Source organism: Patiria miniata, unplaced genomic scaffold, assembly GCF_015706575.1.
Source record: "Patiria miniata isolate m_02_andy unplaced genomic scaffold, ASM1570657v1 HiC_scaffold_27, whole genome shotgun sequence".
Lineage (NCBI taxonomy): Eukaryota > Metazoa > Echinodermata > Asteroidea > Valvatida > Asterinidae > Patiria > Patiria miniata.
Window position 1 is genome coordinate 3,309,418 of NW_024037066.1, and position 26,695 is coordinate 3,336,112.

Below are 26,695 nucleotides of genomic sequence, written 5' to 3' on the forward strand. Positions count from 1 at the left end.
CAACTGATTAAAATCTCATTTGTATTTGAATGCGCGTGTGTAATCTGTAATTCTCACTCAGATCAATATCTTCCAATGGCGTTCCAGGGACACGTAAAAAATCTATAAGCATAACTTCTTTTAGTACAACATGTAAAACTTCTGTTAGCAGGGATCAATTTCAGTAATTCTTTTTTTTCTTCAGATGAGTGGAAGAACATGCTCATTTAAGACATACTACCTTTGTGTATTAAATTTGATTCCGTTTTTAAGGGAAAATACACGTCACTTTCTTTTTGACTCACAGAAAAATCTGTAAACTTAACTTTAACTCCCTAGCATGATTTACTAGGAACCATACCCATCCTGGCAAATTCCAACACCATATGGGAAACTGCACACACATATTTCTTACTTTGTTTCTGGAGGTGTGCCAACCCAATGTAAAAGACTGTTAGTTTAGGGGTTCTGTACCCATCCTGACAGATTCCAGCAATACATGCTGTTCGGGTTTGATGGGTTGAGTTCTGTTAGGGTTAATGTAGATTAATTTAATCTATTACATTTACCTAACTCTTTTGCCTAGGTGACCATTGCCAGTCTGAAATCAACGAATGCGTCTCGACTCCGTGCCAGAACAACGCGACTTGTAACGACCTCATCAATGATTACAACTGCACATGTGCAGAGGGTTACAACGGCACGCATTGCGAGTTCAACACAGACGAGTGTAGGTCCAATCCATGCATGAATAATGCAACATGTGAAGATCTGGTGGATGAATATGTATGCATGTGCGCACCAGGATTTTCAGGTAAATATTTTACCACAGAATTTTATTTTTAAGTGGCATATGAAAATATTGTCAGTTGTACTTTTTGATAATTTTGTTTGTTTACACCCTTTAAAATTAATTTTATTTCTTAATGCCACACCTGATATGGGGAAAATGCATCATTAATCATTAATATTCATAAGCTTGAAAGAATGCATTGTGAATATGCATTTTTGCTCATAAATATTCATGCACCTGCAGGAAGACTAAATGAATATATGTTATGGTGCGTTCATATTCCTGCATGATTATAATGTAAATATGCTTACTTTATGAATATTCATAATCTTACAGTACATTGTGAATATGTATGATTACTTAATAAATATTCATAACCTCGCAGGAATACATTGTGAGACCGAAGAAGACGAATGTTCATCCAATCCCTGTTTGAATGGTGGAAGTTGTGTAGATCTCATCAACGCATACGAATGCTTCTGCCCGGCTGGTTATACAGGTAAAATGATTTTTTCTTGTTTCCATAATTATCACATAATATTGTTACCCTTGACAGACAGGCTTATATTACTTTCTGGAACTACATTAGCTCCCCGAGGACATTTTAAAGCATATAATTGGCCTACAGCTGCCCTCAGGTCGACCTTGCGACAGCACAGAACAGTCAGTGACTGACTTTTGGATCAAGCTGTGCCTGAGTTACGTCCGTCGGGAACAAATTAGTCGCCAATTTTTTGCGACCTGAGTGCAGCTGCGACGATATTGAGACGATCGGCATCAGTCGGTGCTAACAAAAACCCCAGCATTCGCAAGAGTAGAAACATTTCCAATTCTACGACATTTTCCTGACAGGCGGGAATCAATTGCAGTTTAGCCAATCAGCGTGCGGCAAAAAAAAAAACCCCAGCTGATTGGCTGTGGCCATGGGAGGTCATTTGATTGTTATCAACACGCTTGTACCACTATTGTTAAAAGAACTCACATGACTAGCTATGCCGTGGAATCGTTGTCGCGTCGTGGGTGACATGAGCACAATCAGGGCCAGTGTGCAGACCAGATGCATGAAAAGACCTCCAATGGAATATTGTGCACTCTGGGACCAGCTTTAATATTGCTTGCCTCTGTCTTGTTTTTCTTCCATTTCTCAGGCATTGCTTGCGAGTTTGACATCGATGAATGCGCTTCCAATCCGTGCATGAATGGAACATGCTTCGACTTGATTGATTTCTACAACTGCTCCTGCATTGCTGGATATGAAGGTAAAAAGCTCAATTCATCCAAGATTAGAACACTTTGTCACTTTGTCTGGAATAGCCTACCCATCCCCATCCAAAATTCTGGCAGTGTTTTGTCCTTCAAAAAGGCTCTCAAGACCCACCTTTTGCCCACATCGTAGCTGGCTGTCCTCTTTTCTTGTCTTCTTTCCCTGTGTCATTCTTTGTTTAGCGCCTTGTATTGTATCCTTAGGCAATTTGACGCTCTATAAATCCAGTTACTATTATTATTATCATGGACACAATCTTTACCGAGGAGCAGTATAGGGTTCAACGTAAAAAGTCAGTCTCCAAGTGTTGTGTATGTAATGAAATAAATATTTTAAATTGTTCAACACGATGTTTGTTATTGTTTTCCCTTTTACGTAAACAGTCAGTCTCCAAGTGTTGTGTATGTAATGAAATAAATTTTTATAATTGTTCAACACGATGTTTGTTATTGTTTTCCCTTTTACGTAAACAGTCAGTCTCCAAGTGTTGTGCATTTAATGAAATATATTTTTAAAATTGTTCAACATATTTGTTATTGTTTTCCTTTTTAGGATACAATTGTGAGATTGATATCCAGGAGTGTGCATCCAATCCTTGTCAGAATGAAGCTGAGTGCATTGAGCCAATGCTGGATGCGTACCAGTGTGTTTGCCCAAAAGGTAGGAACTCCAGATTTTGTATCTGTGATCAGGGCCCAATTTCACGGCGCTGCTTAACAGCCAGCAGAAAAGTTGTGCTTAGCATAGCAGAAAAATTTGCTAACCTTAAGCACTATTTCACGGCCCGGATGTGCTAGCGGTCGCGCGCATGGAGATTTCTATTGTTACGTCACTAAGTTAAGCAAATTTATTTTTCCTCTGAGGTTAGCGTGCCTTTTGCTGTGCTTACTGCTTACAGTCTCCATGAAATAGACGGAGGCTCTGTTAGCAGAAAATCGTGTGCTTAGCAGCGCCGTGAAATTGGCCCCCGGGTCCAATGTGCTTACTGTTAGCCGTTAATCCCTGCTTACTGTAGCAGAAAATTCTGTGCTTACGGTAAGCGTATTTCACAGGTTAGTGAGGAATTTTGGCTTTTGCGCATGCTTACATCACATGACTAAGGTTCTGTGCTTACAGGGTTAGCACATAATTTTTCTGCTAGCTGCTGTTAACACATAATGGTGATTGTAAGCATGGAATTATGTGGTTAGCAGATGGCTCGGTTAAACAGAACACATTGTGACATGTTGAGAACAAGTCACAATGTACATCACGTGACATTTGTCTCATCGTCTAGTTATTCTTGTTCTATCCCAAATCACAAAGACTTTGCACACGTTTTACTCTCGACAGCACGTCGTCTGAAATTACTCATTTAAATAAACAATAACTGAAGCATTATTTTGTTCTCATTTGTTGCCAGGAACCTCTGGTCTCACCTGTGGCACAGTGGAACAGGCCAGCTTTGCAGGCAATGGTGCATTGGAGCTGCCACCCTTGGCCTCCTACACTTTGGGCGTAGGGGGTCAGGGTAGGAAGAGACGGGCTATCACGCAGATGCTAGTGACGTTGCAGTTTGTAACGACCATCCCTAATGGTGTTCTCTTCTACAATCAAGGGGTGAGTTCAATGCACTTTTCTGATCTATTGGCCCAGCGCCAGAACTATTGGGGGCGCTGTTTATATGATTGTCCATGATGGTGATAACATGTTTCATATTTCTGTCCATAGACCCAGACCAGTGGACGCATCGACCACCTGGCACTGGAGATATACAAGGGCGCCCTCTACGTTTCCATCAATGTTGGCTCGGAGACACTGTCAGCAACGTTAGGTCGTGATCTGAACGACGGCCAGACGCACAAAGTGTCGGTCAGCATCGTCAACCTCATTGCCGGTGTTGCCGTGGACGACGGACAATGCGGTCCAGAATGCGTGGCCAGTCTGGAGCCCTCTACTGGCGGGGGTGAGCTAGAGTTGAATGACTTGCTTTACGTTGGTGGCGTCGGCCCTGATGTGACCCCTTACATGGTGTCAAAGTTGAAGACTACCAGGAACTTCATTGGCTGCCTGGAGGTGAGGGTTATTTTTCATGAATATTCATGATCAAGGGACACTCCCTGATTTACATAACCAAAAATACTTCTCTTGCAAAATTTCTCTTGTTTCTTATTCCTCCCACAGAATCTGAACATCAACAGTGCACTTGTCAGTCTGGCGCCCCCTACTGGCCAGTCCGTACCAACCCTCACTCCGGGCTGTCCTTACTCCGACAACTGCCTCTCCAATCCCTGCCTGAACGGCGCCCTCTGTGTTGACCTCTGGTCCAACTATACCTGCGAGTGTCGGGTCGGGTTCACAGGTCGCGACTGCGGCATACAGACGCTGGCAAGTTTCACGCCGACGAAATTCCTCCATTTCGCTTCGGGCGTCGTCCCCGACGGACCAATCACGAGCCTTCAGTTTGCGTTCAGTGCTGCCAATGCTCAGCCAGGACTCATCATGTACATGGTAAGCATTGCCCCTTTGTAAGCTCTGGAAGGAGCTTCTATGTGTCACTTTGTGGTTGGTCGGTTGGTCAGTCGGTTGGTCGGACATCCCAGCATGGGAGTTCTGGGGTACTTGCATTGTTGGCCTTTTATCCCTCTTCTTTAGAATTTCACTTTTGGGGTTCCGTTTTTCTAAGGGTGAGTAGTGGGGTAGCATTCTTCCCTAAATTTCAGTTATTATGAGTACCCCACAAGTCGCTGTCATAAGTACGGTCGGTCAGTAGGTGTGTTCCCGGAAAATTGATCAAAAACAGGCCCCCTAAGTTTCACATAAAATATAACTACCAATTGACCAAAAAATGACCAAATGTACTCTGGGCGAAAGTTTTGCGGAACACGCCCCTTTGTCTCAATCGATGCACATGCCGTCTATTTTGCATTTGAAGTGAGACATTCCGGAACTGGGCCAGAGCATATTGTGCACTCGCGCTTGTTTTTTTTCTTGTCTTGTGTTATATTGTGAGAGTTTCTAAATAAATGTCAAAATTTTTGTCTGATGTAGCAACCCTGTTCCAACCCGTTGACGCTCACAACATGATCAAATCTACTTGAAAACGAACAAAAGTATTATTCTGAGGTTGGAGAAACCCCTGAAATCAGGCAGGAATTGGCAAACCCAATCCATATGTCATCCTGGCCAGGATTGGAATCTGGTTAATACCACAGTGTCAACCCAATAAGCCATTTCGGTGTTCCAACTGCGCATGCACACAATGATATTGGTAACGGGACACTCAGGATTATCGAACGTTCACCGAAGTCACATGAACGCGCAGGCTAGGGAGACGGGCGCACGACACTCGTACGTTAATAATAAAGAGCGGAATCGGCTTTCTCGTAACATTGCCTAACATTGCGTCATCCAGAATGACCTTTGACCTGGAGTCAGGTTGGGGTAGCAGTACTTTCCTCGCCTTCCACCGCTGTGACCCGGGTTCGAATCCCGCCTGGGCCAATGTGTGGATTGAGTTTTCTGTCCCTGCCTGATTCCGTGGGTTTTCCCCAGAGTATCTTCTGGGCTTTTCCTCCAAACTCTTAAACTGTAATTTCTTCTCATTGTCTTCTCTCTAAGTTGGTGTGATGTTTCCCCTGGGATGCTTTGCCAACTATATGATATAGATACGGCTTTTCCCTGTTGTTTGTAAAATTCTTTATTGTCTCTTTTTATCTTACAGCCGTCAGGTATTTCCGTAGTCCTGATAGGCAGACATACCATCAAGGTAGCGATGCTGGTCCTAGGAGGCGTTTCTGCTGCAGAAGCTGGCATGAATCTCGCTGACGGTGATTGGTATCGAGTCAGGCTAACCATCAACGGGTTTCAACTCACCGTCCAAGGTATGCAGACTTGAAAGAAGTTCACTGATTTCGTTTTCGAATGTCAGAGAAATCAGATTAACCGATAGACTTGGAAATTCCTGGCATACCTTATGCAGATGTAATTTTCTAGTGCCACAAAGCAAATAAGGAAATTTCAGATGATCTGTTTTTTACAAATTTTCAATTTCAAATAATTCTTGAAGAACGGAGTTGGTGTTACAGTCCTTTTAAACACCACAGATGTTTGAACTTGCAACATATGACAATTTGAATTCATGGCTACATTTTTTTACTACACTATCTCTATACCTCTATACAATATAGTTTAGATCAACCACAAAGAGTCTAAATAATCGAAAGATTTCAAATGTTTTGTTTTTAGTTACCAATGAGGCCTCTGGACAGGGGTACACCGGAACTCTCCTAGCCCCACCGTCGATTCAGCTAAGCTTGCCGCTACTGTTTGGTACGCTTCACTCCAATCCAACATTCCAACCACTCAGAGATTCACTACAAGTCACTCAAAGGTAAACAGGTCATTCCATATAAATATCTCTCAAATGACGTCACTGCCAACAGATTGTCACGTGTATCAGCATTTAGGGGGTCAAATTTTTGTGACGCGTAACGGCTGTGCCTTATTTCAAAGAAATTTCAATCTACATGCTCGCTTGTTTAGAACATTTTGTACTCTGCGCGCACACACACCTGATGGCGTTGAGTACACAGTTGTAATTTTCCTACGAAGATGGCTGTCTATGAGAGAGGTCTATCAAAAGTTATAGCTGATAACTGTTAAAGTAGAGGTTCATGTTACGGAGGTTTTTCAGAAAATAAGAAAGTTTTTTGTAGAGTTTAAGATTATCCTTTTGAGGGTTTTTTAGAATTGAACCCTGCTGATACCTGCTAGGTTAAAGGTTCATTTTAAAAAAGATTTGTAGAAAATTGGAAGGTTGTTCAAAGATTTCAAGATCCCTTTTGAGGTTTTTAGAAGTCTACCCTCATAAACCTAAACATCGCTCAAATATAGAGAATGCAGAAAAAAGGAATTGAAAATAATGGAAACTGTTTGCAGACAAAAGACAAACAATGCCCAAGGTATCACATGTAGTGGACCACTTATTTAATATTGTGAAATTACCGAAAGAAATCTGGACATTGCAAATACCCAAAATTTGAAGTTTTTGTTTCGCCGTCATCTTCAGCTTCACCGGTTGCATCCGAGATGTCTACATCAACGATGTCAACATTGAGCTTCAGAGGTCATCGCCCTATGAGTCGACCTTTGACCCAGAACTCGCTGACCCTGGTTGCCCTCGTGAGGAGACGTGTTATCCTCAGCCCTGTGCCAATGACGGAGAGTGTGTGCCTGGATGGAGTGGCTTTGAATGTCAGTGTACGGCTGACTACTTTGGGACAACTTGTGAGGAAGGTACAGGGAAATATTTTCAGATTTCATTAAGTGTTGTAGTCAAGACCATCACAAGTCCATCACAACATCACAAGTCTATCACAAGTCTATCACAAGTCCATCACAAGTCCATCACAAGTTAGTCACAAGTCCATCACAAGTCCATCACAAGTCCATCACAAGTCCATCTGAAGTCCATCACAAGTCCATCACAAGTCAAACACAAGTCCATCACAAGTCTATCACAAGTTCATCACAAGTCCATCACAAGTCCTTTCCCAAGTCCATCAAAAGTCCATCACAAGTCCATCCCTAGTCCATCTCAAGTCAATCACAAGTCCATCTCAAGTCCATCACTAGTCCATCACAAGTCCATCACAAGTCCATCACAAGTCCATCACAAGTCCCTCACCAGACCGTCACTAGGCCATTACAAGTCCATCACAAGGAACAGGGGATGAACTATAACAAAGGAATGCCTTTGTCGCCATTTATTGGAGTCAAAAGGCACCTCGTGTGAACTTTTGAGCAAATTTGGTGAATTCAGATTTTTGGGTGAAAAACTGACTTTTTCGATGATGCCGGCTATGGAAAGCGTTGAAGTTTTGGGTGAATTTTGTAAAAAATCAAAAAGTTTTCTTTTCTCACTGGATACTGAATGTAATGAGTTGAACTCTTCAGGGAATTCATTTCTGGCTTCTAGGCACCTCTTGTGAACTTTTGAGCAATTTTGGTAAAGTTGGATTTTTGGGTGAAAAACCGACTTTTTCGATGATGCCGGCTATGGAAAACGTTGAAGTTTTGAGGGCATTTTGTAAAAAATCAAAACGTTTTCTTTTCTCACTGGATACTGAATGTAATGAGTTGAACTCTGCAGGGAATTCGTTTCTGGCCTCTAGGCACCTTGTGTGAACTTTTGAGCAATTTTGGTAAAGTTGGATTTTTGGGTGAAAAACCGACTTTTTCGATGATGCCTGCTATGGAAAACGTTGAAGTTTTGGGTGAATTTTGTAAAAAATCAAAAAGTTTTCTTTTCGCACTGGATACTGAATTTAATGAGTTGAACTCTTCAGGGAATTCATTTGTGGCCTCTAGGCACCTCGTGTGAACTTTTGAGCAATTTTGGTAAAGTTGGATTTTTGGGTGAAAAACCGACTTTTTCGATGATGCCTGCTATGGAAAACGTTGAAGTTTTTGGGGCATTTTAAAAAACAACAAAAAGTTTTCTTTTCTCACTGGATACTGAATGTAATGAGTTGAACTCTTCAGGGAATTCATTTGTGGCCTCTAGGCACCTCGTGTGAACTTTTGAGCAATTTTGGTAAAGTTGGATTTTTGGGTGAAAAACTGACTTTTTTGATGATGCCGGCTATTGAAAGCGTTGAAGTTTTGGGGGCATTTTGTAAAAAATCAAAACGTTTTCTTTTCTCACTGGATACTGAATGTAATGAGTTGAACTCTTCAGGGAATTCGTTTCTGGCCTCTTGGCACCTCTTGTGAACTTTTGAGCAATTTTGGTAAAGTTGGATTTTTGGGTGAAAAACTGACTTTTTCGATGATGCCGGCTATGGAAAACGTTGAAGTTTTGGGGGCATTTTGTAAAAAATCAAAAAGTTTTCTTTTCTCACTGGATACTGAATGTAATGAGTTGAACTCTTCAGGGAATTCGTTTCTGGCCTCTAGGCACCTTGTGTGAACTTTTGAGCAATTTTGGTGAACTTGGATTTTTGGGTGAAAAACTGACTTTTTCGATGATGCCGGCTATGGAAAACGTTGAAGTTTTGGGTGAATTTTGTAAAAAATCAAAAAGTTTTCTTTTCGCACTGGATACTGAATTTAATGAGTTGAACTCTTCAGGGAATTCATTTGTGGCCTCTAGGCACCTCGTGTGAACTTTTGAGCAATTTTGGTAAAGTTGGATTTTTGGGTGAAAAACTGACTTTTTCGATGATGCCGGCTATGGAAAACGTTGAAGTTTTTGGGGCATTTTAAAAAACAACAAAAAGTTTTCTTTTCTCACTGGATACTGAATGTAATGAGTTGAACTCTTCAGGGAATTCATTTGTGGCCTGTAGGCACCTCGTGTGAACTTTTGAGCAATTTTGGTTAAGTTGGATTTTTGGGTGAAAAACTGACTTTTTCGATGATGCCGGCTATGGAAAACGTTGAAGTTTTGGGGGCATTTTGTAAAAAATCAAAACGTTTTCTTTTCTCACTGGATACTGAATGTAATGAGTTGAACTCTGCAGGGAATTCGTTTCTGGCCTCTAGACACCTCTTGTGTACTTTTGAGCAATTTTGGTAAAGTTGGATTTTTGGGTGAAAAACCGACTTTTTCGATGATGCCGGCTATGGAAAACGCTGAAGTTTTGGGTGAATTTTGTAAAAAATCAAAAAGTTTTCTTTTCTCACTGGATACTGAATGTAATCAGTTGAACTCTTCAGGGAATTCATTTCTGGCTTCTAGGCACCTCTTGTGAACTTTTGAGCAATTTTGGTAAAGTTGGATTTTTGGGTGAAAAACTGACTTTTTCGATGATGCCGGCTATGGAAAACGTTGAAGTTTTGGGGGCATTTTGTAAAAAATCAAAAAGTTTTCTTTTCTCACTGGATACTGAATGTAATGAGTTGAACTCTTCAGGGAATTCATTTCTGGCCTCTAGGCACCTCGTGTGAACTTTTGAGCAAATTTGGTGAAGTTGGATTTTTGGGTGAAAAACTGACTTTTTCGATGATGCCGGCTATGGAAAACGTTGAAGTTTTGGGTGAATTTTGTAAAAAATCAAAAAGTTTTCTTTTCTCACTGGATACTGAATGTAATGAGTTGAACTCTTCAGGGAATTCGTTTCTGGCCTCTGGCACCTTGTGTGAACTTTTGAGCAAATTTGGTGAACTTGGATTTTTGGGTGAAAAACTGACTTTTTCGATGATGCCGACTATGGAAAACGTTGATCTTTTGGGTGAATTTTGTAAAAAATCAAAAAGTTTTCTTTTCTCACTGGATACTGAATGTAATGAGTTGAACTCTTCAGGGAATTCGTTTCTGGCCTCTAGGCACCTCGTGTGAACTTTTGAGCAATTTTGGTAAAGTTGGATTTTTGGGTGAAAAACCGACTTTTTCGATGATGCCGGCTATGGAAAACGTTGAAGTTTTGGGGGCATTTTAAAAAACAACAAAAAGTTTTCTTTTCTCACTGGATACTGAATGTAATGAGTTGAACTCTTCAGGGAATTCATTTGTGGCCTCTAGGCACCTCGTGTGAACTTTTGAGCAATTTTGGTAAAGTTGGATTTTTGGGTGAAAAACTGACTTTTTCGATGATGCCGGCTATTGAAAACGTTGAAGTTTTGGGGGCATTTTGTAACAAATCAAAACGTTTTCTTTTCTCACTGGATACTGAATGTAATGAGTTGAACTCTTCAGGGAATTCGTTTCTGGCCTCTAGGCACCTCTTGTGTACTTTTGAGCAATTTTGGTAAAGTTGGATTTTTGGGTGAAAAACCGACTTTTTCGATGATGCCGGCTATGGAAAACGCTGAAGTTTTGGGGGCATTTTGTAAAAAATCTAAAAGTTTTCTTTTCTCACTGGATACTGAATGTAATGAGTTGAACTCTTCAGGGAATTCATTTCTGGCTTCTAGGCACCTCTTGTGAACTTTTGAGCAATTTTGGTAAAGTTGGATTTTTGGTTGAAAAACCGACTTTTTCGATGATGCCGGCTATGGAAAACGTTGAAGTTTTGAGGGCATTTTGTAAAAAATCAAAACGTTTTCTTTTCTCACTGGATACTGAATGTAATGAGTTGAACTCTTCAGGGAATTCATTTCTGGCTTCTAGGCACCTCTTGTGAACTTTTGAGCAATTTTGGTAAAGTTGGATTTTTGGGTGAAAAACCGACTTTTTCGATGATGCCGGCTATGGAAAACGCTGAAGTTTTGGGTGAATTTTGTAAAAAATCAAAAAGTTTTCTTTTCTCACTGGATACTGAATGTAATGAGTTGAACTCTTCAGGGAATTCATTTGTGGCCTCTACGCACCCCTTGTGTACTTTTGAGCAATTTTGGTAAAGTTGGATTTTTGGGTGAAAAACTGAATTTTTCGATGATGCCGGCTATGGAAAGCGTTGAAGTTTTGGGGGCATTTTGTAAAAAATCAAAACGTTTTCTTTTCTCACTGGATACTGAATGTAATGAGTTGAACTCTTCAGGGAATTCGTTTCTGGCCTCTAGGCACCTCTTGTGTACTTTTGAGCAATTTTGGTAAAGTTGGATTTTTGGGTGAAAAACCGACTTTTTCGATGATGCCGGCTATGGAAAACGCTGAAGTTTTGGGGGCATTTTGTAAAAAATCTAAAAGTTTTCTTTTCTCACTGGATACTGAATGTAATGAGTTGAACTCTTCAGGGAATTCATTTCTGGCTTCTAGGCACCTCTTGTGAACTTTTGAGCAATTTTGGTAAAGTTGGATTTTTGGTTGAAAAACCGACTTTTTCGATGATGCCGGCTATGGAAAACGTTGAAGTTTTGAGGGCATTTTGTAAAAAATCAAAACGTTTTCTTTTCTCACTGGATACTGAATGTAATGAGTTGAACTCTTCAGGGAATTCATTTCTGGCTTCTAGGCACCTCTTGTGAACTTTTGAGCAATTTTGGTAAAGTTGGATTTTTGGGTGAAAAACCGACTTTTTCGATGATGCCTGCTATGGAAAACGTTGAAGTTTTGGGTGAATTTTGTAAAAAATCAAAAAGTTTTCTTTTTGCACTGGATACTGAATTTAATGAGTTGAACTCTTCAGGGAATTCATTTGTGGCCTCTAGGCACCTCGTGTGAACTTTTGAGCAATTTTGGTAAAGTTGGATTTTTGGGTGAAAAACTGACTTTTTCGATGATGCCGGCTATGGAAAACGTTGAAGTTTTTGGGGCATTTTAAAAAACAACAAAAAGTTTTCTTTTCTCACTGGATACTGAATGTAATGAGTTGAACTCTTCAGGGAATTCATTTGTGGCCTCTACGCACCCCTTGTGTACTTTTGAGCAATTTTGGTAAAGTTGGATTTTTGGGTGAAAAACTGACTTTTTCGATGATGCCGGCTATGGAAAGCGTTGAAGTTTTGGGGGCATTTTGTAAAAAATCAAAACGTTTTCTTTTCTCACTGGATACTGAATGTAATGAGTTGAACTCTTCAGGGAATTCGTTTCTGGCCTCTAGGCACCTCTTGTGAACTTTTGAGCAATTTTGGTAAAGTTGGATTTTTGGGTGAAAAACTGACTTTTTCGATGATGCCGGCTATGGAAAACGTTGAAGTTTTAGGGGCATTTTAAAAAACAACAAAAAGTTTTCTTTTCTCACTGGATACTGAATTTAATGAGTTGAACTCTTGAGGGAATTCGTTTCTGGCCTCTAGGCACCTTGTGTGAACTTTTGAGCAATTTTGGTAAAGTTGGATTTTTTGGTGAAAAACTGACTTTTTCGATGATGCCGGCTATGGAAAACGTTGAAGTTTTGGGTGAATTTTGTAAAAAATCAAAAAGTTTTCTTTTCTCACTGGATACTGAATTTAATGAGTTGAACTCTTGAGGGAATTCGTTTCTGGCCTCTAGGCACCTCGTGTGAACTTTTGAGCAAATTTGGTGAACTTGGATTTTTGGGTGAAAAACTGACTTTTTCGATGATGCCGGCTATGGAAAATGTTGAAGTTTTGGGTGAATTTTGTAAAAAATCAAAAAGTTTTCTTTTCTCACTGGATACTGAATGTAATGAGTTGAACTCTTCAGGGAATTCGTTTCTGGCCTCTGGCACCTTGTGTGAACTTTTGAGCAAATTTGGTGAACTTGGATTTTTGGGTGAAAAACTGACTTTTTCGATGATGCCGGCTATGGAAAACGTTGAACTTTTGGGTGAATTTTGTAAAAAATCAAAAAGTTTTCTTTTCTCACTGGATACTGAATGTAATGAGTTGAACTCTTCAGGGAATTCGTTTCTGGCCTCTAGGCACCTCTTGTGAACTTTTGAGCAATTTTGGTAAAGTTGCATTTTTGGGTGAAAAACTGACTTTTTCGATGATGCCGGCTATGGAAAACGTTGAAGTTTTGGGTGAATTTTGTAAAAAATCAAAAAGTTTATTTTTCTCACTGGATACTGAATTTAATGAGTTGAACTCTTCAGGGAATTCATTTGTGGCCTCTAGGCACCTCGTGTGAACTTTTGAGCAATTTTGGTAAAGTTGGATTTTTGGGTGAAAAACTGACTTTTTCGATGATGCCGGCTATGGAAAACGTTGAAGTTTTGGGGGCATTTTAAAAAACAACAAAAAGTTTTCTTTTCTCACTGGATACTGAATGTAATGAGTTGAACTCTTCAGTGAATTCATTTGTGGCCTCTAGGCACCTCGTGTGAACTTTTGAGCAATTTTGGTAAAGTTGGATTTTTGGGTGAAAAACTGACTTTTTCGATGATGCCGGCTATTGAAAGCGTTGAAGTTTTGGGGGCATTTTGTAAAAAATCAAAACGTTTTCTTTTCTCACTGGATACTGAATGTAATGAGTTGAACTCTTCAGGGAATTCGTTTCTGGCCTCTTGGCACCTCTTGTGAACTTTTGAGCAATTTTGGTAAAGTTGGATTTTTGGGTGAAAAACTGACTTTTTCGATGATGCCGGCTATGGAAAACGTTGAAGTTTTGGGTGAATTTTGTAAAAAATCAAAAAGTTTTCTTTTCTCACTGGATACTGAATGTAATGAGTTGAACTCTTCAGGGAATTCGTTTCTGGCCTCTAGGCACCTTGTGTGAACTTTTGAGCAATTTTGGTAAAGTTGGATTTTTGGGTGAAAAACTGACTTTTTCGATGATGCCGGCTATGGAAAACGTTGAAGTTTTAGGGGCATTTTAAAAAACAACAAAAAGTTTTCTTTTCTCACTGGATAATGAATTTAATGAGTTGAACTCTTGAGGGAATTCGTTTCTGGCCTCTAGGCACCTTGTGTGAACTTTTGAGCAATTTTGGTAAAGTTGGATTTTTGGGTGAAAAACTGACTTTTTCGATGATGCCGGCTATGGAAAACGTTGAAGTTTTGGGTGAATTTTGTAAAAAATCAAAAAGTTTTCTTTTCTCACTGGATACTGAATTTAATGAGTTGAACTCTTGAGGGAATTCGTTTCTGGCCTCTAGGCACCTCGTGTGAACTTTTGAGCAAATTTGGTGAACTTGGATTTTTGGGTGAAAAACTGACTTTTTCGATGATGCCGGCTATGGAAAATGTTGAAGTTTTGGGTGAATTTTGTAAAAAATCAAAAAGTTTTCTTTTCTCACTGGATACTGAATGTAATGAGTTGAACTCTTCAGGGAATTCGTTTCTGGCCTCTGGCACCTTGTGAGAACTTTTGAGCAAATTTGGTGAACTTGGATTTTTGGGTGAAAAACTGACTTTTTCGATGATGCCGGCTATGGAAAACGTTGAACTTTTGGGTGAATTTTGTAAAAAATCAAAAAGTTTTCTTTTCTCACTGGATACTGAATGTAATGAGTTGAACTCTTCAGGGAATTCGTTTCTGGCCTCTAGGCACCTCTTGTGAACTTTTGAGCAATTTTGGTAAAGTTGCATTTTTGGGTGAAAAACTGACTTTTTCGATGATGCCGGCTATGGAAAACGTTGAAGTTTTGGGTGAATTTTGTAAAAAATCAAAAAGTTTATTTTTCTCACTGGATACTGAATTTAATGAGTTGAACTCTTCAGGGAATTCATTTGTGGCCTCTAGGCACCTCGTGTGAACTTTTGAGCAATTTTGGTAAAGTTGGATTTTTGGGTGAAAAACTGACTTTTTCGATGATGCCGGCTATGGAAAACGTTGAAGTTTTGGGGGCATTTTAAAAAACAACAAAACGTTTTCTTTTCTCACTGGATACTGAATGTAATGAGTTGAACTCTTCAGGGAATTCATTTGTGGCCTCTAGGCACCTCGTGTGAACTTTTGAGCAATTTTGGTAAAGTTGGATTTTTGGGTGAAAAACTGACTTTTTCGATGATGCCGGCTATTGAAAACGTTGAAGTTTTGGGGGCATTTTGTAAAAAATTAAAACGTTTTCTTTTCTCACTGGATACTGAATGTAATGAGTTGAACTCTGCAGGGAATTCGTTTCTGGCCTCTAGGCACCTCTTGTGTACTGTTGAGCCATTTTGGTAAAGTTGGATTTTTGGTTGAAAAACCGACTTTTTCGATGATGCCGGCTATGGAAAACGTTGAAGTTTTGGGTGAATTTTGTAAAAAATCAAAAAGTTTTCTTTTCTCACTGGATACTGAATTTAATGAGTTGAACTCTTCAGGGAATTCATTTGTGGCCTGTAGGCACCTCGTGTGAACTTTTGAGCAATTTTGGTAAAGTTGGATTTTTGTTGGAAAACTGACTTTTTCGATGATGCCGGCTATGGAAAATGTTGAAGTTTTGGGTGAATTTTGTAAAAAATCAAAACGTTTTCTTTTCTCACTGGATACTGAATTTAATGAGTTGAACTCTTCAGGGAATTCATTTGTGGCCTGTAGGCACCTCGTGTGAACTTTTGAGCAATTTTGGTTAAGTTGGATTTTTGGGTGAAAAACTGACTTTTTCGATGATGCCGGCTATTGAAAACGTTGAAGTTTTGGGGGCATTTTGTAAAAAATCAAAACGTTTTCTTTTCTCACTGGATACTGAATGTAATGAGTTGAACTCTGCAGGGAATTCGTTTCTGGCCTCTAGACACCTCTTGTGTACTTTTGAGCAATTTTGGTAAAGTTGGATTTTTGGGTGAAAAACCGACTTTTTCGATGATGCCGGCTATGGAAAACGCTGAAGTTTTGGGTGAATTTTGTAAAAAATCAAAAAGTTTTCTTTTCTCACTGGATACTGAATGTAATGAGTTGAACTCTTCAGGGAATTCATTTCTGGCTTCTAGGCACCTCTTGTGAACTTTTGAGCAATTTTGGTAAAGTTGGATTTTTGGGTGAAAAACTGACTTTTTCGATGATGCCGGCTATGGAAAACGTTGAAGTTTTGGGGGCATTTTGTAAAAAATCAAAAAGTTTTCTTTTCTCACTGGATACTGAATGTAATGAGTTGAACTCTTCAGGGAAGTCATTTCTGGCCTCTAGGCACCTCGTGTGAACTTTTGAGCAAATTTGGTGAAGTTGGATTTTTGTGTGAAAAACTGACTTTTTCGATGATGCCGGCTATGGAAAACGTTGAAGTTTTGGGTGAATTTTGTAAAAAATCAAAAAGTTTTCTTTTCTCACTGGATACTGAATGTAATGAGTTGAACTCTTCAGGGAATTCGTTTCTGGCCTCTAGGCACCTCGTGTGAACTTTTGAGCAATTTTGGTAAAGTTGGATTTTTGGGTGAAAAACCGACTTTTTCGATGATGCCGGCTATGGAAAACGTTGAAGTTTTGGGGGCATTTTAAAAAACAACAAAAAGTTTTCTTTTCTCACTGGATACTGAATGTAATGAGTTGAACTCTTCAGGGAATTCATTTGTGGCCTCTAGGCACCTCGTGTGAACTTTTGAGCAATTTTGGTAAAGTTGGATTTTTGGGTGAAAAACTGACTTTTTCGATGATGCCGGCTATTGAAAACGTTGAAGTTTTGGGGGCATTTTGTAACAAATCAAAACGTTTTCTTTTCTCACTGGATACTGAATGTAATGAGTTGAACTCTTCAGGGAATTCGTTTCTGGCCTCTAGGCACCTCTTGTGTACTTTTGAGCAATTTTGGTAAAGTTGGATTTTTGGGTGAAAAACCGACTTTTTCGATGATGCCGGCTATGGAAAACGCTGAAGTTTTGGGGGCATTTTGTAAAAAATCAAAAAGTTTTCTTTTCTCACTGGATACTGAATGTAATGAGTTGAACTCTTCAGGGAATTCATTTCTGGCTTCTAGGCACCTCTTGTGAACTTTTGAGCAATTTTGGTAAAGTTGGATTTTTGGTTGAAAAACCGACTTTTTCGATGATGCCGGCTATGGAAAACGTTGAAGTTTTGAGGGCATTTTGTAAAAAATCAAAACGTTTTCTTTTCTCACTGGATACTGAATGTAATGAGTTGAACTCTTCAGGGAATTCATTTCTGGCTTCTAGGCACCTCTTGTGAACTTTTGAGCAATTTTGGTAAAGTTGGATTTTTGGGTGAAAAACCGACTTTTTCGATGATGCCTGCTATGGAAAACGTTGAAGTTTTGGGTGAATTTTGTAAAAAATCAAAAAGTTTTCTTTTTGCACTGGATACTGAATTTAATGAGTTGAACTCTTCAGGGAATTCATTTGTGTCCTCTAGGCACCTCGTGTGAACTTTTGAGCAATTTTGGTAAAGTTGGATTTTTGGGTGAAAAACTGACTTTTTCGATGATGCCGGCTATGGAAAACGTTGAAGTTTTTGGGGCATTTTAAAAAACAACAAAAAGTTTTCTTTTCTCACTGGATACTGAATGTAATGAGTTGAACTCTTCAGGGAATTCATTTGTGGCCTCTACGCACCCCTTGTGTACTTTTGAGCAATTTTGGTAAAGTTGGATTTTTGGGTGAAAAACTGACTTTTTCGATGATGCCGGCTATGGAAAGCGTTGAAGTTTTGGGGGCATTTTGTAAAAAATCAAAACGTTTTCTTTTCTCACTGGATACTGAATGTAATGAGTTGAACTCTTCAGGGAATTCGTTTCTGGCCTCTAGGCACCTCTTGTGAACTTTTGAGCAATTTTGGTAAAGTTGGATTTTTGGGTGAAAAACTGACTTTTTCGATGATGCCGGCTATGGAAAACGTTGAAGTTTTAGGGGCATTTTAAAAAACAACAAAAAGTTTTCTTTTCTCACTGGATACTGAATTTAATGAGTTGAACTCTTGAGGGAATTCGTTTCTGGCCTCTAGGCACCTTGTGTGAACTTTTGAGCAATTTTGGTAAAGTTGGATTTTTGGGTGAAAAACTGACTTTTTCGATGATGCCGGCTATGGAAAACGTTGAAGTTTTGGGTGAATTTTGTAAAAAATCAAAAAGTTTTCTGTTCTCACTGGATACTGAATTTAATGAGTTGAACTCTTGAGGGAATTCGTTTCTGGCCTCTAGGCACCTCGTGTGAACTTTTGAGCAAATTTCGTGAACTTGGATTTTTGGGTGAAAAACTGACTTTTTCGATGATGCCGGCTATGGAAAACGTTGAACTTTTGGGTGAATTTTGTAAAAAATCAAAAAGTTTTCTTTTCTCACTGGATACTGAATGTAATGAGTTGAACTCTTCAGGGAATTCGTTTCTGGCCTCTAGGCACCTCTTGTGAACTTTTGAGCAATTTTGGTAAAGTTGCATTTTTGGGTGAAAAACTGACTTTTTCGATGATGCCGGCTATGGAAAACGTTGAAGTTTTGGGTGAATTTTGTAAAAAATCAAAAAGTTTATTTTTCTCACTGGATACTGAATTTAATGAGTTGAACTCTTCAGGGAATTCATTTGTGGCCTCTAGGCACCTCGTGTGAACTTTTGAGCAATTTTGGTAAAGTTGGATTTTTGGGTGAAAAACTGACTTTTTCGATGATGCCGGCTATGGAAAACGTTGAAGTTTTGGGGGCATGTTAAAAAACAACAAAAAGTTTTCTTTTCTCACTGAATACTGAATGTAATGAGTTGAACTCTTCAGGGAATTCATTTGTGGCCTCTAGGCACCTCGTGTGAACTTTTGTGCAATTTTGGTAAAGTTGGATTTTTGGGTGAAAAACTGACTTTTTCGATGATGCCGGCTATTGAAAACGTTGAAGTTTTGGGGGCATTTTGTAAAAAATTAAAACGTTTTCTTTTCTCACTGGATACTGAATGTAATGAGTTGAACTCTGCAGGGAATTCGTTTCTGGCCTCTAGGCACCTCTTGTGTACTGTTGAGCCATTTTGGTAAAGTTGGATTTTTGGTTGAAAAACCGACTTTTTCGATGATGCCGGCTATGGAAAACGTTGAAGTTTTGGGTGAATTTCGTAAAAAATCAAAAAGTTTTCTTTTCTCACTGGATACTGAATTTAATGAGTTGAACTCTTCAGGGAATTCATTTGTGGCCTGTAGGCACCTCGTGTGAACTTTTGAGCAATTTTGGTAAAGTTGGATTTTTGGTGGAAAACTGACTTTTTCGATGATGCCGGCTATGGAAAATGTTGAAGTTTTGGGTGAATTTTGTAAAAAATCAAAACGTTTTCTTTTCTCACTGGATACTGAATTTAATGAGTTGAACTCTTCAGGGAATTCATTTGTGGCCTGTAGGCACCTCGTGTGAACTTTTGAGCAATTTTGGTTAAGTTGGATTTTTGGGTGAAAAACTGACTTTTTCGATGATGCCGGCTATTGAAAACGTTGAAGTTTTGGGGGCATTTTGTAAAAAATCAAAAAGTTTTCTTTTCTCACTGGATACTGAATGTAATGAGTTGAACTCTGCAGGGAATTCGTTTCTGGCCTCTAGACACCTCTTGTGTACTTTTGAGCAATTTTGGTAAAGTTGGATTTTTGGGTGAAAAACCGACTTTTTCGATGATGCCGGCTATGGAAAACGCTGAAGTTTTGGGTGAATTTTGTAAAAAATCAAAAAGTTTTCTTTTCTCACTGGATACTGAATGTAATGAGTTGAACTCTTCAGGGAATTCATTTCTGGCTTCTAGGCACCTCTTGTGAACTTTTGAGCAATTTTGGTAAAGTTGGATTTTTGGGTGAAAAACTGACTTTTTCGATGATGCCGGCTATGGAAAACGTTGAAGTTTTGGGGGCATTTTGTAAAAAATCAAAAAGTTTTCTTTTCTCACTGGATACTGAATGTAATGAGTTGAACTCTTCAGGGAATTCATTTCTGGCCTCTAGGCACCTCGTGTGAACTTTTGAGCAAATTTGGTGAAGTTGGATTTTTGGGTGAAAAACTGACTTTTTCGATGATGCCGGCTATGGAAAACGTTGAAGTTTTGGGTGAATTTTGTAAAAAATCAAAAAGTTTTCTTTTCTCACTGGATACTGAATGTAATGAGTTGAACTCTTCAGGGAATTCGTTTCTGGCCTCTGGCACCTTGTGTGAACTTTTGAGCAAATTTGGTGAACTTGGATTTTTGGGTGAAAAACTGACTTTTTCGATGATGCCGACTATGGAAAACGTTGATCTTTTGGGTGAATTTTGTAAAAAATCAAAAAGTTTTCTTTTCTCACTGGATACTGAATGTAATGAGTTGAACTCTTCAGGGAATTCGTTTCTGGCCTCTAGGCACCTCGTGTGAACTTTTGAGCAATTTTGGTAAAGTTGGATTTTTGGGTGAAAAACCGACTTTTTCGATGATGCCGGCTATGGAAAACGTTGAAGTTTTGGGGCATTTTAAAAAACAACAAAAAGTTTTCTTTTCTCACTGGATACTGAATGTAATGAGTTGAACTCTTCAGGGAATTCATTTGTGGCCTCTAGGCACCTCGTGTGAACTTTTGAGCAATTTTGGTAAAGTTGGATTTTTGGGTGAAAAACTGACTTTTTCGATGATGCCGGCTATTGAAAACGTTGAAGTTTTGGGGGCATTTTGTAACAAATCAAAACGTTTTCTTTTCTCACTGGATACTGAATGTAATGAGTTGAACTCTTCAGGGAATTCGTTTCTGGCCTCTAGGCACCTCTTGTGTACTTTTGAGCAATTTTGGTAAAGTTGGATTTTTGGGTGAAAAACCGACTTTTTCGATGATGCCGGCTATGGAAAACGCTGAAGTTTTGGGGCATTTTGTAACAAATCAAAACGTTTTCTTTTCTCACTGGATACTGAATGTAATGAGTTGAACTCTTCAGGGAATTCGTTTCTGGCCTCTAGGCACCTCTTGTGTACTTTTGAGCAATTTGGTAAAGTTGGATTTTTGGGTGAAAAACGACTTTTTCGATGATGCCGGCTATGGAAAACGCTGAAGTTTTGGGGGCATTTTGTAAAAAATCAAAAAGTTTTCTTTTCTCACTGGATACTGAATGTAATGAGTTGAACTCTTCAGGGAATTCATTTCTGGCTTCTAGGCACCTCTTGTGAACTTTTGAGCAATTTTGGTAAAGTTGGATTTTTGGTTGAAAAACCGACTTTTTCGATGATGCCGGCTATGGAAAACGTTGAAGTTTTGAGGGCATTTTGTAAAAAATCAAAACGTTTTCTTTTCTCACTGGATACTGAATGTAATGAGTTGAACTCTTCAGGGAATTCATTTCTGGCTTCTAGGCACCTCTTGTGAACTTTTGAGCAATTTTGGTAAAGTTGGATTTTTGGGTGAAAAACCGACTTTTTCGATGATGCCTGCTATGGAAAACGTTGAAGTTTTGGGTGAATTTTGTAAAAAATCAAAAAGTTTTCTTTTTGCACTGGATACTGAATTTAATGAGTTGAACTCTTCAGGGAATTCATTTGTGGCCTCTAGGCACCTCGTGTGAACTTTTGAGCAATTTTGGTAAAGTTGGATTTTTGGGTGAAAAACTGACTTTTTCGATGATGCCGGCTATGGAAAACGTTGAAGTTTTTGGGGCATTTTAAAAAACAACAAAAAGTTTTCTTTTCTCACTGGATACTGAATGTAATGAGTTGAACTCTTCAGGGAATTCATTTGTGGCCTCTACGCACCCCTTGTGTACTTTTGAGCAATTTTGGTAAAGTTGGATTTTTGGGTGAAAAACTGACTTTTTCGATGATGCCGGCTATGGAAAGCGTTGAAGTTTTGGGGCATTTTGTAAAAAATCAAAACGTTTTCTTTTCTCACTGGATACTGAATGTAATGAGTTGAACTCTTCAGGGAATTCGTTTCTGGCCTCTAGGCACCTCTTGTGAACTTTTGAGCAATTTTGGTAAAGTTGGATTTTTGGGTGAAAAACTGACTTTTTCGATGATGCCGGCTATGGAAAACGTTGAAGTTTTAGGGGCATTTTAAAAAACAACAAAAAGTTTTCTTTTCTCACTGGATACTGAATTTAATGAGTTGAACTCTTGAGGGAATTCGTTTCTGGCCTCTAGGCACCTTGTGTGAACTTTTGAGCAATTTTGGTAAAGTTGGATTTTTTGGTGAAAAACTGACTTTTTCGATGATGCCGGCTATGGAAAACGTTGAAGTTTTGGGTGAATTTTGTAAAAAATCAAAAAGTTTTCTTTTCTCACTGGATACTGAATTTAATGAGTTGAACTCTTGAGGGAATTCGTTTCTGGCCTCTAGGGACCTCGTGTGAACTTTTGAGCAAATTTGGTGAACTTGGATTTTTGGGTGAAAAACTGACTTTTTCGATGATGCCGGCTATGGAAAATGTTGAAGTTTTGGGTGAATTTTGTAAAAAATCAAAAAGTTTTCTTTTCTCACTGGATACTGAATGTAATGAGTTGAACTCTTCAGGGAATTCGTTTCTGGCCTCTGGCACCTTGTGTGAACTTTTGAGCAAATTTGGTGAACTTGGATTTTTGGGTGAAAAACTGACTTTTTCGATGATGCCGGCTATGGAAAACGTTGAACTTTTGGGTGAATTTTGTAAAAAATCAAAAAGTTTTCTTTTCTCACTGGATACTGAATGTAATGAGTTGAACTCTTCAGGGAATTCGTTTCTGGCCTCTAGGCACCTCGTGTGAACTTTTGAGCAATTTTGGTAAAGTTGCATTTTTGGGTGAAAAACTGACTTTTTCGATGATGCCGGCTATGGAAAACGTTGAAGTTTTGGGTGAATTTTGTAAAAAATCAAAAAGTTTATTTTTCTCACTGGATACTGAATTTAATGAGTTGAACTCTTCAGGGAATTCATTTGTGGCCTCTAGGCACCTCGTGTGAACTTTTGAGCAATTTTGGTAAAGTTGGATTTTTGGGTGAAAAACTGACTTTTTCGATGATGCCGGCTATGGAAAACGTTGAAGTTTTGGGGGCATTTTAAAAACAACAAAAAGTTTTCTTTTCTCACTGGATACTGAATGTAATGAGTTGAACTCTTCAGTGAATTCATTTGTGGCCTCTAGGCACCTCGTGTGAACTTTTGAGCAATTTTGGTAAAGTTGGATTTTTGGGTGAAAAACTGACTTTTTCGATGATGCCGGCTATTGAAAACGTTGAAGTTTTGGGGGCATTTTGTAAAAAATAAAACGTTTTCTTTTCTCACTGGATACTGAATGTAATGAGTTGAACTCTGCAGGGAATTCGTTTCTGGCCTCTAGGCACCTCTTGTGTACTGTTGAGCCATTTTGGTAAAGTTGGATTTTTGGTTGAAAAACCGACTTTTTCGATGATGCCGGCTATGGAAAACGTTGAAGTTTTGGGTGAATTTTGTAAAAAATCAAAAAGTTTTCTTTTCTCACTGGATACTGAATTTAATGAGTTGAACTCTTCAGGGAATTCATTTGTGGCCTGTAGGCACCTCGTGTGAACTTTTGAGCAATTTTGGTAAAGTTGGATTTTTGGTGGAAAACTGACTTTTTCGATGATGCCGGCTATGGAAAATGTTGAAGTTTTGGGTGAATTTTGTAAAAAATCAAAATGTTTTCTTTTCTCACTGGATACTGAATTTAATGAGTTGAACTCTTCAGGGAATTCATTTGTGGCCTGTAGGCACCTTGTGTGAACTTTTGAGCAATTTTGGTAAAGTTGGATTTTTGGGTGAAAAAACTGACTTTTTCGATGATGCCGGCTATGGAAAACGTTGAAGTTTTGGGGGCATTTAAAAAAAAAAAAATTTTTTCTTTTCTCACTGGATACTGAATGTAATGAGTTGAACTCTTCAGGGAATTCATTTGTGGCCTCTAGGCACCTCGTGTGAACTTTTGAGCAATTTTGGTAAAGTTGGATTTTTGGGTGAAAAACTGACTTTTTTGATGATGCCGGCTATGGAAAACGTTGAAATTTGGGGGCATTTTGAAAAAAACCAAAAAGTTTTCTTTTCTCACTGGATACTGAATTTAATGAGTTGAACTCTTCAGGGAATTCATTTGTGGCCTGTAGGCACCTCGTGTGAACTTTTGAGCAATTTTGGTAAAGTTGGATTTTTGGTCGAAAAACTGACTTTTTCGATGATGCCGGCTATGGAAAATGTTGAAGTTTTGGGTGAATTTTGTAAAAAATCAAAACGTTTTCTTTTCTCACTGGATACTGAATTTAATGAGTTGAACTCTTCAGGGAATTCATTTGTGGCCTCTAGGCACCTCCTGCGAACTTTTGAGCAAATTTGGTGAATTCAGATTTTTGGGTGAAAAACTGACTTTTTCGATGATGCCGGCTATGGAAAACGTTGAAATTTTAGGTGAATTGTGTAAAAAATCAAAAAGTTTTCTTTTCTCACTGGATACTGAATGTGATGTGTTGAACTCTTCAGGGAATTCATTTGTGGCCTCTAGGCACCTCGTGTGAACTTTGAGCAGTTTTTGTGAAGTTGGATTGTGAAAAACTGACATTTTCGATGATGCCGGCTGAAAACATTGAAGTTTTGGGGGCATTTTGTAAAAAATCAAAACGTTTTCTTTTCTCACTGGATACTGAATGTAATGAGTTAAACTTGTCAAGGAATTTATTTCTGGCCTCTAGGCACTTCGTGTGAACTTTTGAGCAATTTTGGTAAAGTTGGATTTTTGGGTGAAAAACTGACTTTTTTGATGATGCCGGCTATGGAAAACGTTGAAATTTGGGGGCATTTTGAAAAAAACCAAAAAGTTTTCTTTTCTCACTGGGTACTGAATGTAATGAGTTGAACTCTTGAGGGAATTCGTTTCTGGCCTCTAGGCACCTCGTGTGAACTTTTGAGCAAATTTGGTGAATTCAGATTTTTGGGTGAAAAACTGACTTTTTCGATGATGCCGGCTATGGAAAACGTTGAAGTTTTGGGGGCATTTTGTAAAAAATCAAAAAGTTTTCTTTTCTCACTGGATACTAAATGTAATGAGTTGAACTCTTCAGGGAATTCGTTTCTGTCCTCTAGGCACCTCGTGCGAACTTTTGAGCAAATTTGGTGAATTCAGATTTTTGGGTGAAAAACTGACTTTTTCGATGATGCCGGCTATGGAAAACGTTGAAATTTTAGGTGAATTGTGTAAAAAATCAAAAAGTTTTCTTTTCTCACTGGATACTGAATGTGATGTGTTGAACTCTTCAGGGAATTCATTTGTGGCCTCTAGGCACCTCGTGTGAACTTTGAGCAATTTTTGTGAAGTTGGATTGTGAAAAACTGACATTTTCGATGATGCCGGCTGAAAACATTGAAGTTTTGGGGGCATTTTGTAAAAAATCAAAACGTTTGCTTTTCTCACTGGATACTAAATGTAATGAGTTGAACTCTTCAGGGAATTCGTTTCTGTCCTCTAGGCACCTCGTGCGAACTTTTGAGCAAATTTGGTGAATTCAGATTTTTGGGTGAAAAACTGACTTTTTCGATGATGCCGGCTATGGAAAACGTTGAAATTTTAGGTGAATTGTGTAAAAAATCAAAAAGTTTTCTTTTCTCACTGGATACTGAATGTGATGTGTTGAACTCTTCAGGGAATTCATTTGTGGCCTCTAGGCACCTCGTGTGAACTTTGAGCAATTTTTGTGAAGTTGGATTGTGAAAAACTGACATTTTTGATGATGCCGGCTGAAAACATTGAAGTTTTGGGGGCATTTTGTAAAAAATTAAAAAAGTTTTCTTTTCTCACTGGATACTGAATGTAATGAGTTGAACTCTTCAGGGAATTTGTTTCTGGCCTCTAGGCACCTCGTGTGAACTTCTGAGCAAATTTGGTGAATCTTGGATTTATGGGTGAAAAACTGACTTTTTCGATGATGCAGGCTATGGAAAACGTTGAAGTTTTGGGTGAATTTTGTAAAAAATCAAAAAGTTTTCTTTTCTCACTGGATACTGAATTTAATGAGTTGAACTCTTCGGGGAATTCATTTGTGGCCTCTAGGCACCTCGTGTGAACTTTTGAGCAATTTTGGTAAAGTTGGATTTTTGGGTGAAAAAACTGACTTTTTCGATGATGCCGGCTATGGAAACGTTGAAGTTTTGGGGCATTTAAAAAAAAAAAAAAAGTTTTCTTTTCTCACTTGATACTGAATGTAATGAGTTGAACTCTTCAGGGAATTCATTTGTGGCCTCTAGGCACCTCGTGTGACATTTTGAGCAATTTTGATAAAGTTGGATTTTTGGGTGAAAAACTGACTTTTTCGATGATGCCGGCTATGGAAAACGTTGAAGTTTTGGGTGCATTTTGAAAAAAACCAAAAAGTTTTCTTTTCTCACTGGATACTGAATGTAATGAGTTGAACTCTTCAGGGAATTCGTTTTCTGGCCTGTAGGCACCTCGTGTGAACTTTTGAGCAAATTTGGTGAATTCAGATTTTTGGGTGAAAAACTGACTTTTTCGATGATGCCGGCTATGGAAAACGTTGAAGTTTTGGGGGCATTTTGTAAAAATCAAAA

The 26,695-nt window shown here is 38.8% G+C and overlaps 1 protein-coding gene across 1 annotated transcript in view; it reads left to right on the forward strand.

Moving 5' to 3' along the window:
* Positions 1-26,695, forward strand: part of LOC119734567 (neurogenic locus notch homolog protein 1-like) — a 74,206-nt gene that overhangs the window by 39,737 nt on the left and 7,774 nt on the right. The window contains exons 21-30 of the mRNA XM_038208104.1: positions 566-793; positions 1,158-1,271; positions 1,921-2,031; positions 2,589-2,696; positions 3,439-3,635; positions 3,747-4,091; positions 4,200-4,526; positions 5,740-5,899; positions 6,264-6,408; positions 7,087-7,313. Of these exons, the coding sequence (XP_038064032.1) occupies positions 566-793; positions 1,158-1,271; positions 1,921-2,031; positions 2,589-2,696; positions 3,439-3,635; positions 3,747-4,091; positions 4,200-4,526; positions 5,740-5,899; positions 6,264-6,408; positions 7,087-7,313 (1,962 nt within the window). The remainder of the gene's footprint in view (positions 1-565; positions 794-1,157; positions 1,272-1,920; positions 2,032-2,588; positions 2,697-3,438; positions 3,636-3,746; positions 4,092-4,199; positions 4,527-5,739; positions 5,900-6,263; positions 6,409-7,086; positions 7,314-26,695) is intronic.